The following is a 16,025-nucleotide window of genomic DNA, read 5'->3' as shown; positions in this document are numbered from 1 at the left end:
CTGCTTGGGTTCACATCATCATATCCACAATGCCCGGCACACAAGAAGTCTCTGATAAACATTTTTTCACAATTAGGCAATTACATTCAGGGTTCATAACAAAGGTTTCCAAAGGATATTTCACTATGATTTTTTTCCATTGCTACATAAAAAGTTATCACAAATTCAATGACTCAATAGAACATTCTTCACAGCTTCATGTCAGGAATCTAGAAGGCTCTGTGTAGAGTGTCACATGGCTGCAATCTAGGCGTCTTCACAGGTGGCTCTCATGTCAGGGTGGACACTCAAGGGCCATGAAACCCTTTGGACTGGCTCTGCCAAGGAGACTGCAGGCATAGCTCAGAATTCAGTATCTCCATAGCAGGCTAATTTTTTAACTTGATAATTTTTTGTGGTCCACAAATGGCATTTATAAATATCCAAACGGCCCTTAAGTCTGGCAGAACACATTTCTTTGCCTGACTCTAACTGGAGCATCTTTGGAGACCGAGCTGTCCGTGATCCCTGCGGCACGGGCTACCCTAATAGGGACACGTGCCTGATGAAGTCTGCAGGCTCGGGATCAACTCCACTAGTAAGACACGTGTCACATTATGTCACCTCATCAGGAGAGCTACTCACATAACCCCCCACCGACACTGCCCACGACGCTGTTCGAAGCTGAGCAAACTCCTTTCAGGAGTTCCCTGAAAGGAACCTTGTACATACACATGAAGTTTAGGTACATTTTACACAAATAGCTATCAAAACTGGCTTTGTTAATGCATGTGAGGGCACTCAAAAAAAGTCTCTAGAAAAGTAGAATTCAAAGATAAACTAATATGGGCACGAAAAATTACTGAAATATATGAAGGTTTCTTTAATAATACGAAGTTTCTAAATACATTTCATGAGTGAATTTCAAAGTTTTCTGTGCCAAAATACAGCTTATGTTTAACTCCATTCCCCACAACCTTATGCAGTGCCTCCTTCCCCACGTAGATGGAGGTTTACTAGTGTCAGCAACAGAAACTATCATGGATGACGACACGCATAACAGAATCAGGAAATAAGGAAACTGCAAGAAAAGGAGTAAAATTCAACAAAGCGATAATAAAATTAAAAGCATGTTATAATAACAATGATCAGTTCAAGAAAAAGGCCTTTCTGTCCCTTCTCTCCTCTGCCCTGTTACTAGGCCCTGTCAGGCTACCTAAGGTACCAAATCTTTAGTACAGGGCTGTCTCCCTAGTCGAGAGACTTCACATACAACCAACGTTCACAACTGCCTGGGAGAACTAAAGCGATGCAAAGTACAAACCAGGGTCTCCAGCCACAGTCAGTGCATCTACCTTCTACAAACCCCGCCATCTAGTGGCAGGATTAGAACAAAGAAAACAGCATGATAAATTGGCCAACTGCATTATGTGCACATGGAAGGGGAAATTATTCCATCAAAACCAAAAATTAAATCCCATCTCATCAGCTGATCACAAGAAAAGTATCCAGATAATCATATTGAAGGCCATACACAATTTTGTAACAAAATATGTTAACCCATGTGAAGTTACAATCTAGCCTAATTATGGAGCTTGTAACATCATTGGTGGCAGGGCTGGTCAAACTGCCCCCTGCAATGCCAGCATTTCATACGGCTGCCAGTTTCCATATCAGCTGCTCCATTTCAGAACTGGCTTCCTTCCAAGATGGCCAGGAAAAGCATCAGATGATGGCCCTATAGCTTGGGTCCCTGCCAGCCACATGGGAGACTTGGATGAAGCTCCTGGCTTTGGACCCACCACATCCTGGTCAATGTGGACAGCTGGGAAGTGAAGCAGTAGATGAAAGATCTGTCTCCCCATCTCTAATTCTGCCTTTGAAATAAACTAAACACACACACACACACGCAGTGGTAACAAAAGCAACACAAATCCTAAGGGATAATCAACTAAAAAAGAAAAAGCAACACAGATTCTAAGGGATAGTCAATGAAAACCTTTTGCTAGATCAGCTCTGAAAGAAAAGATTCAAATACACAGAATGGACTATTCATTTATGTACAAGTAACTTCAGCCACTCACTCATCTCTACAACTTAGAACTGATGTGAACCAACTGGATTTAAGATCTGCCATAGCAGAGAATAAGTAGTATGGACAAGAGTTGAAATGCTAAAAATGTCATGCACATCTTTTCACAACCACTATCTTCCCACTGCAAGTGAGACGTACAAATCAAAAAGAACAAAACAGAACTTCTTCCAAACACAAGCGTGGGTTTATATGGACACTTCAAATAATTCATGGAAATACATAATCAAAATGAACTTTAGGAGCAGAAATCTGAAGTTGGGATCCTTGCACAAGCCCTGGCTCTCTCCTGATTTCAGCTTCCTGTAATGCCCTCCGGGGAGTCAGTGGTGACGGCTCAGGTGGGCAGTCCCTGCTGTCCACGCGGCGACCCACACCGAGGACCCAGCTTCTGGCCGGGAGCAGAGAACACACGGCCACTGAACACGCAGAAGACAGGCTCTTCCTCTTTCAAACAAGTTTAAAGATCTTAAAAATTACAGGACATGTAATAAACTAATTGCAAAAAAGAAAAGGACAATGAGAAGCCAGCAATAAAACACCGCCAAGGTAAGACACTAGTACACGCTCTCAATCCTCAAAAAAGACATGAAAAAATGTTTAAGACAGTGTGCTTAATAAATTGAAACTGTCATGTGGCACTTACTGCTCAGCTCAGTCCAATAAATACTGAAATCCAAAAATCTAGGAAAAGAGGCAAGCATGTGTTTTCTGTTTATAGCACAAGTATACGTGCAAAGTACGTCAGGCACACACTCAAGTAGTACAGAAAAAACTCTTAAACCTATTTACATTTACTTACTGTTGTTAGATATTAGCTAACTTATTTGGCATTATATAATTACATACAATATACCATCCAAATAAAATTTCCAACTAACGCTTATTAGATATATAACATGTTTTACTATAAATGTAGTTAAGAAGCTATTAGGGTGTTAGTTTTTTTCCACAAACCCAAGACACCAGACACGGCAAGCGAACCACACAAGAGGCCTTTATCTCAGCGAGGGAGGTAGCAGGGGGCAGGGAGAGAGCGCAGAGCAGAGCAAGAGCAGGAGAAGAAAGATAAAGATCAGAGGTCAAGAGAGAGAAACAGGAGGGAGGGAGATGAAGAGCAGAGATAGCACAGGAGAGAGAGGGAGAACCGTGGGGAGAGGCATCCCTAGCCTTCAGGTGGGAAAGGGCAGTGTGGGGTCAGGGACTGGCAACTGCAGAGACCCCGGGCTAAATGCCTCAGGGGATGAGGGGCTGCACCTCGTAAACCTGAAGGTCACTTAGCTTAATTAGGCAAGTGGGCCATAAGGGGGTTGAGATCCAGGAAGTTTACGGTAGTGCTGGGTAACCAGGTATTCAAGGGGACTGAGACCTAGCGGGGTTTCAGGCAGTTCTGGGCAAGCAGGCCTTTCAGGCAGGGTCCAGGATGGTGAGGTCAGTCTTGGGTCACTGAGTCACTCCTTACATAGGGGCTAGTGTTGGAGCGCAGCAATTCCAGCACCCAGTGCTTCCTACGTCCAGCTCCCAGATAACACAGCTAGGGAAGCAGCAGCAGACAGCCCATATATCTGGGCCCCTGACACCCACTCTGGAGACCTGGCTTTGGCCTGGCCCAGTTATTGCCACTGCAACTTTTGGGAAGTAATGCAGAAAATGTACAATCTTTTCAATTTGTCTCTTTCAAATACACAAGTAAATCTCATGGGCTAAATCCTCATCTTCCATGTGCTGGGATCCCATAAGGACATTGGTTCGTGTCCCAGCCGCTCCCCTTAGAGCTTCCTGCTTGCGGCCTGGGAAAGCAGTTGAGGACCACCCAAAGCCTCGGGACCCTGCACCCACATGGGAGACCCAGAAAAGGCTCCTGGCTTTGGATCAGCTCAGCTCTGGCTGTTGCAGCCACTTGGGGAGTGAACCAGCAGACAGAAGATCTTCCTCTCTGTATATCTGACTTTGTAATAAAAATAAATAAAATAAATTTTAAAAAACCTGCCTTTTCAATAAACAAATAAATCTTTTAAAAAATGTACGGATACAATTGTATTTACAGATTTTTTCAGAAACATCATTCATTATAATATTTCATGACCCACAATTTACTGTAACGAAAGGCCGAGAGAGGTTTGGCCAACTAACAGCATCAAAGTGAAATGAACATTCTACAGGCAATATCCTGGGGTCTCGGACGCTTAAACAAGGGATAAACTACACCAATCATTCAATAAAAGCAATGTATCTGAGGTCTTCTTCAGACATCTGTGGTGTTTAAAACTTAAGGGGAAGCATACTTATAAACATCAGAGTTTGGTGCCAAAACAGTCAACTGAGACACAAACACCAATCAGGAGGGACAGTCTACTCAAAACCAAAAACCAAAAACCAAACCCCTCTTATTATAATGGACGTGTTTATTTAATAGTGCTGAAACTAAAAGGAGGATAAAACCTGCAAGGCCGTCAATTCTAGCCATCCCCTAGGAATGCGGAGAACTGGGCCAGATCCTCGGGTCCCTCGCCTGCAAAACAGAGCAACTACCTCGCTCCTCCCCAAATGACGCTCCTCCCCAAATGACGCTCCTCCCCAAATGACCGAAGCAATGCTGCTCCGGTCTGCAAGGTTCTCCCCCAGCTCATGCACCAATTAACCCGCCAAGCCCACGGTGCTCAGAGGAGGATGAACACGTGAAGAGGGTTACCGTTATCCCAGGGCTGGGTAAAATACAGCCGTAGGTTTGTTACACACCAATGGAAAGCCGAGTTCAAGCACTCTCCCAAACTCTCCTTCCCTGCCTCTGTTCCCACCCCTCCCACTACGAGATAGTGCAACAAAAAGGTTCTCGCCAGTAAGAAATCAATCTTTTCCTAATAAATTACTCAATCTCAAATACAGCAGCACAAATAGATAAAAATTCTTTAAAATCCAGTGAGTCCGAAATAGTGAACAATACATCAACCTAAGAATATATTTAAGAACTTACCAATCTATATGATCTTAATGTACAGTGCAAATCACCACCACACCTGTGGCAAGCAGTTCTTCAAATTCAAATGCTCCTAGGTTACTTTACCTTGAACTAATTCTGGGATGTCACCTGTAGCACACACTTTGGCAAGCGCTCTAACCATTTCTATCTTCTCTTCAGGTGCGAAAGTCACTCCATGTTCCAGAAGACCTATCCCATAACTCGCCTAGCTTACAGCCCGTTTACTTCTTTTTCAAACGGAAAATATCAGCAAATACACCAAAGAGGAAGTCAGAGCGTACAAGGAGAGTATTAGTTTCCCTTCCCTTTAGAAACACGCTCAAGGAGGTGATAATATATTGCAGGAAAGCTTAGCGTTCGCAAAGTAACTTTATTCGTTTCTGAAAAATAATACATAAACTCAGATTTGCATGTCATACTCCAATTTAAAACTTGATTATTTTGAAAATTATAACTGTAACTAATACATTTATTGAACTTGTGATGAACTCAATATTTATATTATAAACAGCATTATATTATGCTCGACCTGCTGCAATTCAACACTATATATGTTCCCCAATTTTTTTTAACTTTAAATACAACCCAGAGTTAGCACATAAAACTTATACACATGTGTGTGAGAGTGTGTGTAAAGCTTTCTGTTAGGTCAAGAAAACAGCAAACAATTAAGAAGTTGCTGAAAGACATGATCAGATATAGACATGATCAGTTATTTCACAGGTGAAATAAAAATGGCAAGAACGCTGAGGTGGTTTCCAAAGATGGTCCTCGCACAGTGCCGTCCTTGCCTCCACAGCTGTCTGCACGCTGACAGTCAGCGAGGTTTACGCCTGTTTCTCAAGAACACAACGAACTGAGGCTGTGGTCGCTACCCTGAGAGCCCTTGGCTGGCCTGCCGGCTCCTTTCCTCTGAGAACTCTCCCATTCTTCCAACACAGCTGCCATGTTGCAAGGCTGCCCACGCAGCTGCATATGGGAGCCACAACCCCAGCTGAGCTGATGTTAAGATACCCAAGGCACTGTGGCTCCAACTGACTACACCCTATCGCGCTCCTAGGCTACTGCAATCCTGCCAACACCCAGGTGCAAACATGCACTTCCCACTCAACCTGGAGAACTGTAAGATCATCAAGTGCTGCTCTATCATGGGGTAGTGCAGTCTAATACATCATGACAACATGTGGTGTTACGGCTTCTTAGGGTTAAGAGGAGAATCAAAGGGTCAGGCCATGAAAGAACATGGATCCATGTGAAACTGGTCATGTTGGCCCTGTATTTGGATAGGAGATCCACAGGTGTTTAAGTTTCATAATAACACATGGTATACATATAATTTTATTACCAAGGTGCATTTTTAACTATTATGATTCATATGCAAACTCATAGTATCAAACACATGGTATACAAACTCTTTAAACATCCAAATTGTTTTTATTTCAAAAGGAAAAGCCTTTTCTATAAAGGTTGTATGTATTAAACACTTAATTTATAAACAGTAAATTTTGAACAAACCAAAGTATTTACGTAGGAGTAAAGGGTTCCCATTTCAATAAAATGACTGACTTATTTTAACAACCTTCAAAGAAATCTTACTTAAGCAAATTCTAGTTGTTCCTCAAGCTCATTTTTCTACTTTGAACACATGACTGGCCTTTACAGCTTTAAGGTTAGATTTATTTCATCCATCCCATATAGTTTCATTATTCTGCTCCTTTAAATGCCAGAAAGCTGATTAGCATATTAAGATAGAAGTCTTCTTTAGTTATATCTAGAGTAAAAATTATCTTAGGTTTGAAATTAAACTATAGAGCAAGTCTATTAAACTTTAAAATTAAGTACAGTGTTGGAGGCTGGCGCCATGGCATAGTAAGCTAAGCCTCAACCTGCAGTGCTAACATCCTATACAGGCACCAGGTCAAGTCCTGGCTGCTCCATTTCCTTTCCAGCTCCCTGCTTGTGGCCTGGGAAAGCAGCTGAGGACAGCCCAAAGCCTTGGGACCCTGCACCTGTGTGGGAAACCTGGCAGATGCTCCTGGCTTCATCCTAGCCCAGATCTGGCTGGGGAATTCCCCATTTGGGGAATGAACCAGCAGATGGAAGCTCTCTGTCAGTCATTCTCTTTAACTGCCTTTCAAATAAAGGTTAAAAAAAAAAAAAACAATGTTTTAAGCGTCAATATGTCTCACAAACTGTTCACTATAATAGATCTTCACATTTTTATTTATTTCAAATATTGTTTGAGCAGCAGAGAGCGCCTGCATAAAGGAGCATGCAGCTGGCAGGCTCCCACCCACTGGTTCACACAAACACCTACAATGTCTCAGCTTGAACCCGGGCAGAACGCTATCACGTCTCCCAGGGTAGCAAGAAGCCAGTTGCTTGAGCCTTCACTGCTGCCTGCTACATTAGCATCCAGCCGGAATCAAGAGATGGAGTTGGGACATCCAGCCAAGACTTCTGATGCAGGACTTGGTGTGCTAACTGGCCTTAACCAGAGGGCCCAGCTTCTCTACCTCCCATCCGGCTCCCTGCTTGTGGCCTGGGAAAGCAGTTGAGGACAGCTCAAAGTCTTGGGACCCTGCACCTGTGTGGCAGACCCGGAAAAATTTCCTGGCTCCGCACTTTGGATCAACTCAGTTCTAGCCATTGCAGCCACCTGGGAAGTGACCTGGCCAAGATTGCTGTCTCTACTTCTATTTATCTGCCTTTCCAATAAAGAAAAAGATCTCATATATATTATCCTAATGTAAACATCACTGAAAAAAAAAAGAAAAAAAGTGAATCTGGCATTCTTCTGATGCTGTTAGTGATGAGCAGCCAATAGATCTTCTAGAAATTCTTTACAGTCACTAGAATCTGGTGTCTACTCTGACGGTACAGCCATCTCCTTGTAATCCCCATAAATGTCATGTTCAAATACCTCCAATCTAATTACTGCCAGCTTTTTCTTTTTTTGGTTACAAAGGCAACAAATCTAACTGAAAACATTCAGCTAGATCCAATCATCTTTTCTTCCAATTCAGCTACTATCTTACAAGTCATTTCTAAAAATTCTCTTCACTCAGGTTTAACAAAAACAACAACACACCAACAGCAAGCAACTTCACCCCCTCTTCCCTGCATCAAAGAGGACAGGCAGCTGGCTCGCAGGACGGTGACCGGGCATCTGCACTAGGCAACATTTTAAGATCTTAAAGCAGAGCAGCTGGCTCAAAGACAAACCACACACAGGAGAGCGGTGAAGGCAGAGGGTGTAATTAAAACAAACAAATAAACGATAAGCTCTGGAGTTCAGGCACATCTGGATTCCCCAATCCTTGTGAGGAATATTCAACTATCTTGCATCAATGGAAATAAAAGATCTCAACTCTAAGATACCATCAGATTGTATAGACACTGAAATTATGCATCTACTATCACTTAAAGTACACACAAACATGCAATAAAATTATTCTTTAAGTTCTCCAGAATAAAAATGGTCACAGATAATATGACTGATTTAAATAATTTTTAGCGTTTCATTATATGTTTGGTAAAATGTGAACATAAAACCATTCATCAACTTATGCACTAATTCTGTTCCACACGTGTGGATGTCTCACTTCAAACTCTGGAAGCGCTCCTCGGAGACAGTCCCAGCTGCAGCTAGACGCCCTCGCAAGGCCACGACAAACGCTGCCTCATCTACAGTTACCTGCAGTGTGGCAGCCTTAAGGCATCTGCTCCTATTTTAATAATTATTCCTTATTTTTCAAGCTATGTATTGTCACATGCTCTATCCATTTCTAAATTCCTGTTAATTATTCATAGTCAGAAGGAGGTAAAAAGTCAAAACAGACAAGCTTTCTCAGACAGGTGCTTTAAACTGAAGTATCCATAAGAATCAGATCAAGCACAGAGATGAATTCAGAGCTGGCAGGTTAACCATTTATACTCCATCTGCTTCTAGCACGGTTTGGCCCATAAAACATTTGAGTACTCCATTATCTGGAAAAGTGTTTTTTATCTATCACTTGTGCAGTTATACTTCATCCAGATGCCAACAGACAGGGCAGCCAGTTAAAAGTCTTCTAATAACATAAACTGATTCTAATAATAGCAATATCAATACTCTTCCAATCAATTCAGTTTCACCCCAAGATACTAGACGCAGCAATGTCCATCACTGACCACGTCTAAATTAATGCACTTAAAATGTACCTAAGGAAGGAACTAACCAAATCCTGTACTGATGGAATCTGGTCTGGTCTTACAGTTAATTCACAACTTATATTGTCCAAATACTACAGAAAACAAAACGCCTCAAAGAGAGCTTCATTAAGGAGATGGAGAACACGCTCAACACTCTTTACAATGAACAAAACACTGTTAGCCTGTCTCAAAGCAGGATCTGAAAGCAGTAATTAACATATGATAACGTATTTTTTATTTATTGTCATTTTATTTGGATGACAGAGATAAACAGATCTGCCACGAGCTGGTTCACACTGAGTGTCCAGAACAGCTGGTTCGGGGCCAAGCCAAGGCCTAGAGTCCAGAAGTCCATCCAGGTGTCCCACATGGGTGGCAGAGACTGCACTGTCTGAGCCATCAACTGCCGCCTCCCTGGAAGACCTTTAGCAGGAAGCAGGCATCGGGAGACTCCATCATCAGCCAGGCACTCCACAGCAGAGGGCAGGGGCACCCACTGCGGTGCCAACGGCCTGCCCCCAAAACTAGCACGGAATCTAGGTGCCGAGTTTACAGGTGTTCACCACAAAAATCTCTCAACTTGCTTGTTTGTTTAAAAACTTAAATGTAACAATCCAGCAATATTAGTTGTTGAATTGTAAGGGCTTTATATTTCAAGCTAATTCTAGTATAGTGGCTTCCTACAATCAGAAAATCACTGAAGAAAACAAACCAAAGGGGAAAAATGTGACTTGGTTGAGAATATGAACCATTCTTGATTTCTGAAAGCATGTATGCACTGTTGAATACTGAGGCATTAAAACGAAGAGAATATCTTATTTATTCAATAGTCCCAGAGAGCATAACAAGCAGGGATAGGTTAGCTACGTGCAGGATAGTAACTGATCCCACAGTCTTAGCTGAGCTGGAGCCTTCTAGAATGTAAACCTGACTTTGAGTTTACAACAAAAAGGCGTACCTAAGGTCCAGCCCCTCCCTTCCTGCAGGACCTACTCCATGCCTCCTGAAGCCCAGCGTCACCACCTCAGGCAGCCCCACGCTGACCAATCTGAGCAGATTCCATCCCATCAACCAGTCCAGCACACAGCTCAAGGTTCCCCACCCCTCCTTCCTTGCCTGTACTTGTAACCTAGAATGACCTCAACAAAACCACCTAGAAAAACTAGATTACCATCAACTCTATGGCAGTGTCCTTACTCTGAAGTACAGCTGGACTGCTGTTGCCTGTGATCTCACAAATTGACTTTTTAAGAGTTGGGATGTTTGTACTCTAAAATGTCCTTTTTAGCCCATCTTGTCTTATTCAGAACGGAGGCCAAAGCTGCTTTTTGTCATTTACAAGCGTACAAAAACATGGAGACCTCAAGGTGCAAGGAGCAGTCTCCGCCTCACAGTGTATGTGCGCAAGGTCTATCACTCCTTTGAAAACAGGCCTGTATTCATTACCTGAGTCATACCGGAGTTTTATTGAAAAATTACATTCCCATTTTCAGTTTCTAACTTTCTGCCCTACCAAAAGGCATCTGCTGCCTTTGTATCAAATGCAGTTAGAACCCAAGGCTGCCGCAATTTAATAAGACAATGGTTATGGAAAAGGCAGACCTGGCTTACATAATGGCTACAACAAAATCTAGAAACTACATTGTGCTCCAGATAAAATAAGAGAGACACTGTTAAACTAGCTGACCAATCCAGTGTGGCAAGTAAAACAGATTCCTCATGGCGGGTCTGCTCAACTAAGAAGAAAATTTCTAAAATTGTGAGACTGTAAGCAAAACTGCTGCTAAGTCCTAAAAAAAGGGTATACCGTCCAATAAATACATTACTTAACATGACATGCCACGCCCCTCTAAGATTTACAAATCACTTGGTGACAAATCTGAAAAACAGGTGTTACATTAAGATTTACACAATGTGAGAACTACTGCTATCAAACTTATGAAAACAACTCACAAAAGAAGACAATCTCACTGAAGACTTTAGAGATGGAACCAGGGCAGAGACGCTGCAAGGGGCCGAGACAGGCGAGAGCGGGCCTGCAAAACTTGGTGTGTGGCTGCAGAACTTTAAAGAAAACACTTGAATATTATGAAAGGCACCTCCGTGACAAGACAGTCATCCGAACAATTGTCACACAGCATACAACAGCTCAGTTCAAACCAGTCAAACTGAGCCCAGGAGAGAACTGCCTTACTGATCCCGGGGAAGGACAGGCACTCTGCAGATCCCCAACGGGAAGCCTTCCCAGCAGCAATGATACAGAGCGAAGTAAAAATGAATGGCATGTCTAACTGCCGGAGATTTTCCCTTTTCCCAAGAAACAAAGAGATGAGCAAATACTTTTTTGGGATCTGAAACAGGACTCACCGCGTCACCTGAATTAGGCATTGCTTTATTCACAGTAAGGGAGAGGAACAAATCTCTGGAGCTCACGAATGCTCGATTCACTACTAATCCGCTGCTTAACAAGAGTCAGGAACGAATAAACGTACGTGGGCAGGCGTTTACCATCCTTGCCAACATACCGAAACAGTCCCCGGAGACGGAGATGTACTTCTGGATGCACAGATCTGAGTTACCAATCAGATGGTGCACAAGGAGGAGGAGTCGGAAACGCGTGTGCACGCGCAGAGAAGCGGAGGGAGGCCAGACCTCCACGAGGATGAATGAGAACGCCCTCCTATCCCTGGAACCCGTGAAACCAACTTTCCATTCTTAACCATATCCCTTAAAATTCACACACACACACACACACACACACACGCACGAAATCCGACACGCCACTGTAAACTCCGTCATGACCACCTTGTCCAACTGCAGTCCTCCCCTTTAGCTGACCTGATGCACACCTCCTTCAAAATATGGTTTTGAAAAAAGACAAAAAGCATCTCATTCATTTGTGATTTTTTTTTTTCTGGCAATACTCAGAGTTAAAGGTACATAGTCTTCCACTTGTAAAAACTCACAATTTTTGCTACCAGAAACGTCTGATTGTACACTTGTTTTAATAAGGAAAGGCAGAACTTTCTCTGTTCTCACTGTTCAGTAAACACTAACAGTTTTTCACTTTCTAGTTCCAATTTCATTCTTATCTAATTAAAGCTAAAATGACCTAAGAATACTACGCTGAGTAACAGGTTTCGGAGATATTCTTAGGCTCATAAATACTCCACACTAATATTATTTTCTCCTCTGATTTCAAGTAATATGAAATTAATCAAAGTGTTACAAAAAAAACTAAAAGCCTCCAAAAACGGGGATTCAAACATCCCAGAAAGAATGTCGGGATAATCAGCTGTTTATTACAACTGAATTGTCCTGCGTGGGCCCCTCTGCTGCTCACTGGATGCTGCCCTATCAATTTTTCTCTCCACAACAGTAGAGCCTAAATCCGATATTTTAATTTCTGGGTCGCTCACCCGAAAACGTCCATAGATTTAGTTACTCTCAAGAAGGGTATTTCTGGTTCAAATGCTACAGCATCCCAAAGTTTAATTAAGGCCAATGAAAAGAAACAAGATTAGCTCCAGGTGGAAAGGTTAACAAGATGAGCTGAGTTAGTTTCAGAGCAATACTCTCAGGTGAGGGGGGGGAACAAACTTAACACAGGCTGGGAAGCAAAGTTGGAGCAGGTTTCGTGTGTTCGTCACAGAGCAGGGCCAGGGTGGGAAGCAGGGAGAGCAGGTGAGGCCCCTCACGGCGAGATCTCGGGGGTCGCACACGGCCGGGGCGCCGGCCACGGCGGGGTGGTCCTCCCTGCAATGGCCAATGAAGGAGCGGGTGCGATGCTTTGGGAAGGACTGTGCAGCACACACGCAGGGTGACAGTTGGGCTCTAGAAGGCAAGCCTATGGAACAGGCGGGTCCCCCCAGTGCTCTCAAAGGGCCGGGGTTTGGGGTGGGGGGGGACGCTCTAGAAAACACCCAGTGCTGAATAAATAAGAGTGGCCAGCTTTCAGATCACTTTCAGGAGTATTATTTCCTCTCCCCCACCACCTTCTCCTTTTCCCTTCTCGTATAAATGAGCAGAACGGCCAAGGCTACGAGCGCCCAACTCGCGGCTGGCCAGGCACCGGTCTCCCCCACACCCCGACTCCCCTCCAGGCGGCCACAGGGCAACTCCGCCGGGCAGATCGCACGCCCCCCAAAGCTGAAAGGAATCAAAAAAAAAAAAAAAAAAACGCGCCCCAAAAGACGGACCCTGAAAGCCGCGCGGGCGCGGAGGGCGGGGAGGCGGCCACGAGTGCAGACTGCCCGCGGCGAGGGGCTGCGCCCAGCGCCCCCAGGCCCGGGGCGGGTGTTGGGGTGCGGGGTTCCGGCTCGGGGTGCTTGGGGGGCAAACTTGGCCCCCCGGGCAGCTCCGGGACGCCGAGCGGGGGGGCCAGGAGCCGGGCAGCCCAGCCCGGGGAGGGTTGGAGAGACACGCGGCTCGTTGGTGGAGGCTGGTTTCGTGGGGGTTGGGGGGGTGTCCCCGAGATCGCGGGGCGCCGGGCACTTACCACGGGTCGAACTCGTGGATGATGCTTTCGAAACGGATGACGGCGAAGAGGCGCGAGCTGAAGCCGGCGAGCCAGGCCAGGAAGAGGATGGTGAAGGACAGGAGCGACTGCCAGCCGGCCGGCTGCGACAGCCCCCCGGACAGCCCCGCGGGGGCCGGCTTGGCCGGGGCCCCGCCGCCCGCCGCCTTGTGCGCGCACTGGGCCCCGGGCCCGTGGTGGCCTTGCCGGCTGTTCCCCAGGGCCATGAGGCCGCTCCACGGGGACGAGTTGAGGGACGACTTGTGCTTGCTCTCCGGGGCCGAGGGCTCCGCCATGTTGTGCCCCGGCGGCGGGTCTCGCTCGCCGCCGCCGCCGCCGCCGCCTGCTGCGAGGGGTGCTGGGCGGGGACCCGAGGAGGAGGAGGAGGAGGAGGAGAAGAGGAGGAGGAAGGGAGGAAAAAAAAAAAAAAAGAGGAGGAGGGAAGAGCTCTGCGCGCTCCCGCCCTCAGCGCCGCGAGGCCGGGGAACGGGGGGTGGAGGCGGCGGCGGGGAGTCTCCGCCTCAGCAGCGGCCGCGACCGCCGCTCTCTCAACCCAGATGGCCCCTGCGCCCCACTAGCCATCCGTATCCCCCGTGTGGCGGCGGTGGCGGTGGCGGCGGCGGCGAGAGCCGACGGGACGAGGGCGCCAGAGGAGGAGAGGCAGCAGTCGGAGGCGGCGCCGCGGCTCCGAGAGGCAATGACATTCCCCCCGCCTCACGCCCGCCGCTCGCCCCGCCGAGGAGCAAGGGGGAGGAGCGCCGTGCGGCCCGGGCGGAGCTTCGGCCACCTCAGGCTCCGCCCCCAGCCCGACAGGAACTGGCCCCTCCGCCTGTCACAAAGCGACAGGTCCGTTAGGGGGCGGGCCCGCCGCTCGGGCGTCCACCAATAGGAGTGCGAGCTGTGGGATGCGGGAGGGGGGAACGGAGGGGGAGGGGGTGGGGTGGAGAGCGAGGCCCAACCGTGCTCCGCGTCCCCTCCCCCTCCCGGCCTCGCGCCCATTCGCCGCGAGCCGCTGCCCCGCGCGGAGGACGGCTTCACTGCCAGTTGAAAGACGCGATTTGGCGCGCCAGGCGCCTCCACGCGCGTCACAGAGAGCCGAAGCCGGCCGAGAGGTCGGGAGGTGTTCGGGAACCGCGAGGCGGCCTCCGCCGGGCTCCCGTTTAACGGGACGCGAGGCGCACCGCGCCGACCGACCACCCCGCGCTCCCCCGGGCGCCCGGCGGGCGTGACTTTTAACCCGCTGTGCGCCGAGCGCCTGCGCCACGTGATGCGCCGCGCAGGCGCGCCGCGTGGGTCTGCGCGCCGGGTTCGGCCGCGCGGGGCGCCCCGCGCTCGGTGCGGGCGGTGAGCTGGACGATTCGGGGCGCTGCGCCCCCGATCCCCCTCTCCGGGCGAGCCCGAGGGTCTGAGCGAGCGAGGACGAGTGTCTGGGCGCTGGGAGCTTGGAAGCAGGCGAAGGCTCTCTCCCCGAGCTCCAGGAAGACTTAGTGGGGCAGGCAAAATGCGACCGTCTGTTGCCTTTACAGAAACAACAGCAAAAAAATCACTTCTGGCTCGTCCTTGATTAACGTCTGTTCACTAGAAATATGAACACATGGAGACATTCATTATTCGTCACTGTTTGCATTCTAGCGAACCAGGAAAACTTAACTTTCCGGTTCTCATTTAGGAGATCAGAGCGGAGGTTTTTATACGTCGAGGTTGCATTCTTAGACCTGCCTTCCGTTTTCCCCACTCCATCCAGCCTGTCCCGAGAAAGTGCTACCCAGAAAACCAAACTCTCCAAAATGGGTTTAAAAATAATGGGTACTTTAAAAAAAAAAATGGTGAGTGTAGGTTTGCTCTGATAAAAGTCCCATGACCAGCCTCGGGACAGAACTTAACTATATGATCAACAGCAACTATTTGATGAACTTTTCATGGAAATAGTTGTCTGTTTTATTGGGTAGGTAATATCTGAACTTAACGGGATTAACTTATAAGGACACTCAATTACTATCTTAGGTTTTTTACGAGTGATGTTTGATCTTCCAAACTGTTATAGGAACAGATACACCTAGCTTGAAGCTTTGACGCTAGTGTGGATCCAGCCACTGGTAACCTGCTAAGATGTTGGTTAACTTTCTCTGGCTTCCTTACAAAAATTAAACAGATGGTCTAAGGAGAGGTTGAAAAGGTTTCTGCAGATGAACTTAGAACTTAATGGCCAGCATTTATTGAACATCTCAGTTTTAGTGGGAAATACAGTAGAATATATTAGCTGG

General features: G+C 46.7%; 1 protein-coding gene across 1 annotated transcript in view; it reads right to left on the bottom strand.

Annotated features, from left to right (window-relative positions):
• STT3B (STT3 oligosaccharyltransferase complex catalytic subunit B) overlaps window positions 1–14,506 on the bottom strand; it is a 72,168-nt gene extending 57,662 nt beyond the window's left edge. The window contains exon 1 of the mRNA XM_040963917.1: window positions 13,744–14,506. Within this exon, the coding sequence (XP_040819851.1) occupies window positions 13,744–14,057 (314 nt within the window). The 5' untranslated portion in view covers window positions 14,058–14,506. The remainder of the gene's footprint in view (window positions 1–13,743) is intronic.
• Window positions 14,507–16,025: the final 1,519 nt, after the last annotated feature.

Source organism: Ochotona curzoniae, unplaced genomic scaffold, assembly GCF_017591425.1.
Source record: "Ochotona curzoniae isolate NIBS_2020 unplaced genomic scaffold, NIBS_Ocur_1.0 contig_1302, whole genome shotgun sequence".
In the NCBI taxonomy this organism is placed as follows: Eukaryota; Metazoa; Chordata; class Mammalia; order Lagomorpha; family Ochotonidae; genus Ochotona; species Ochotona curzoniae.
Note: the sequence above shows the minus strand (reverse complement) of the source record. Positions and strands in the feature narration are given on the sequence as shown.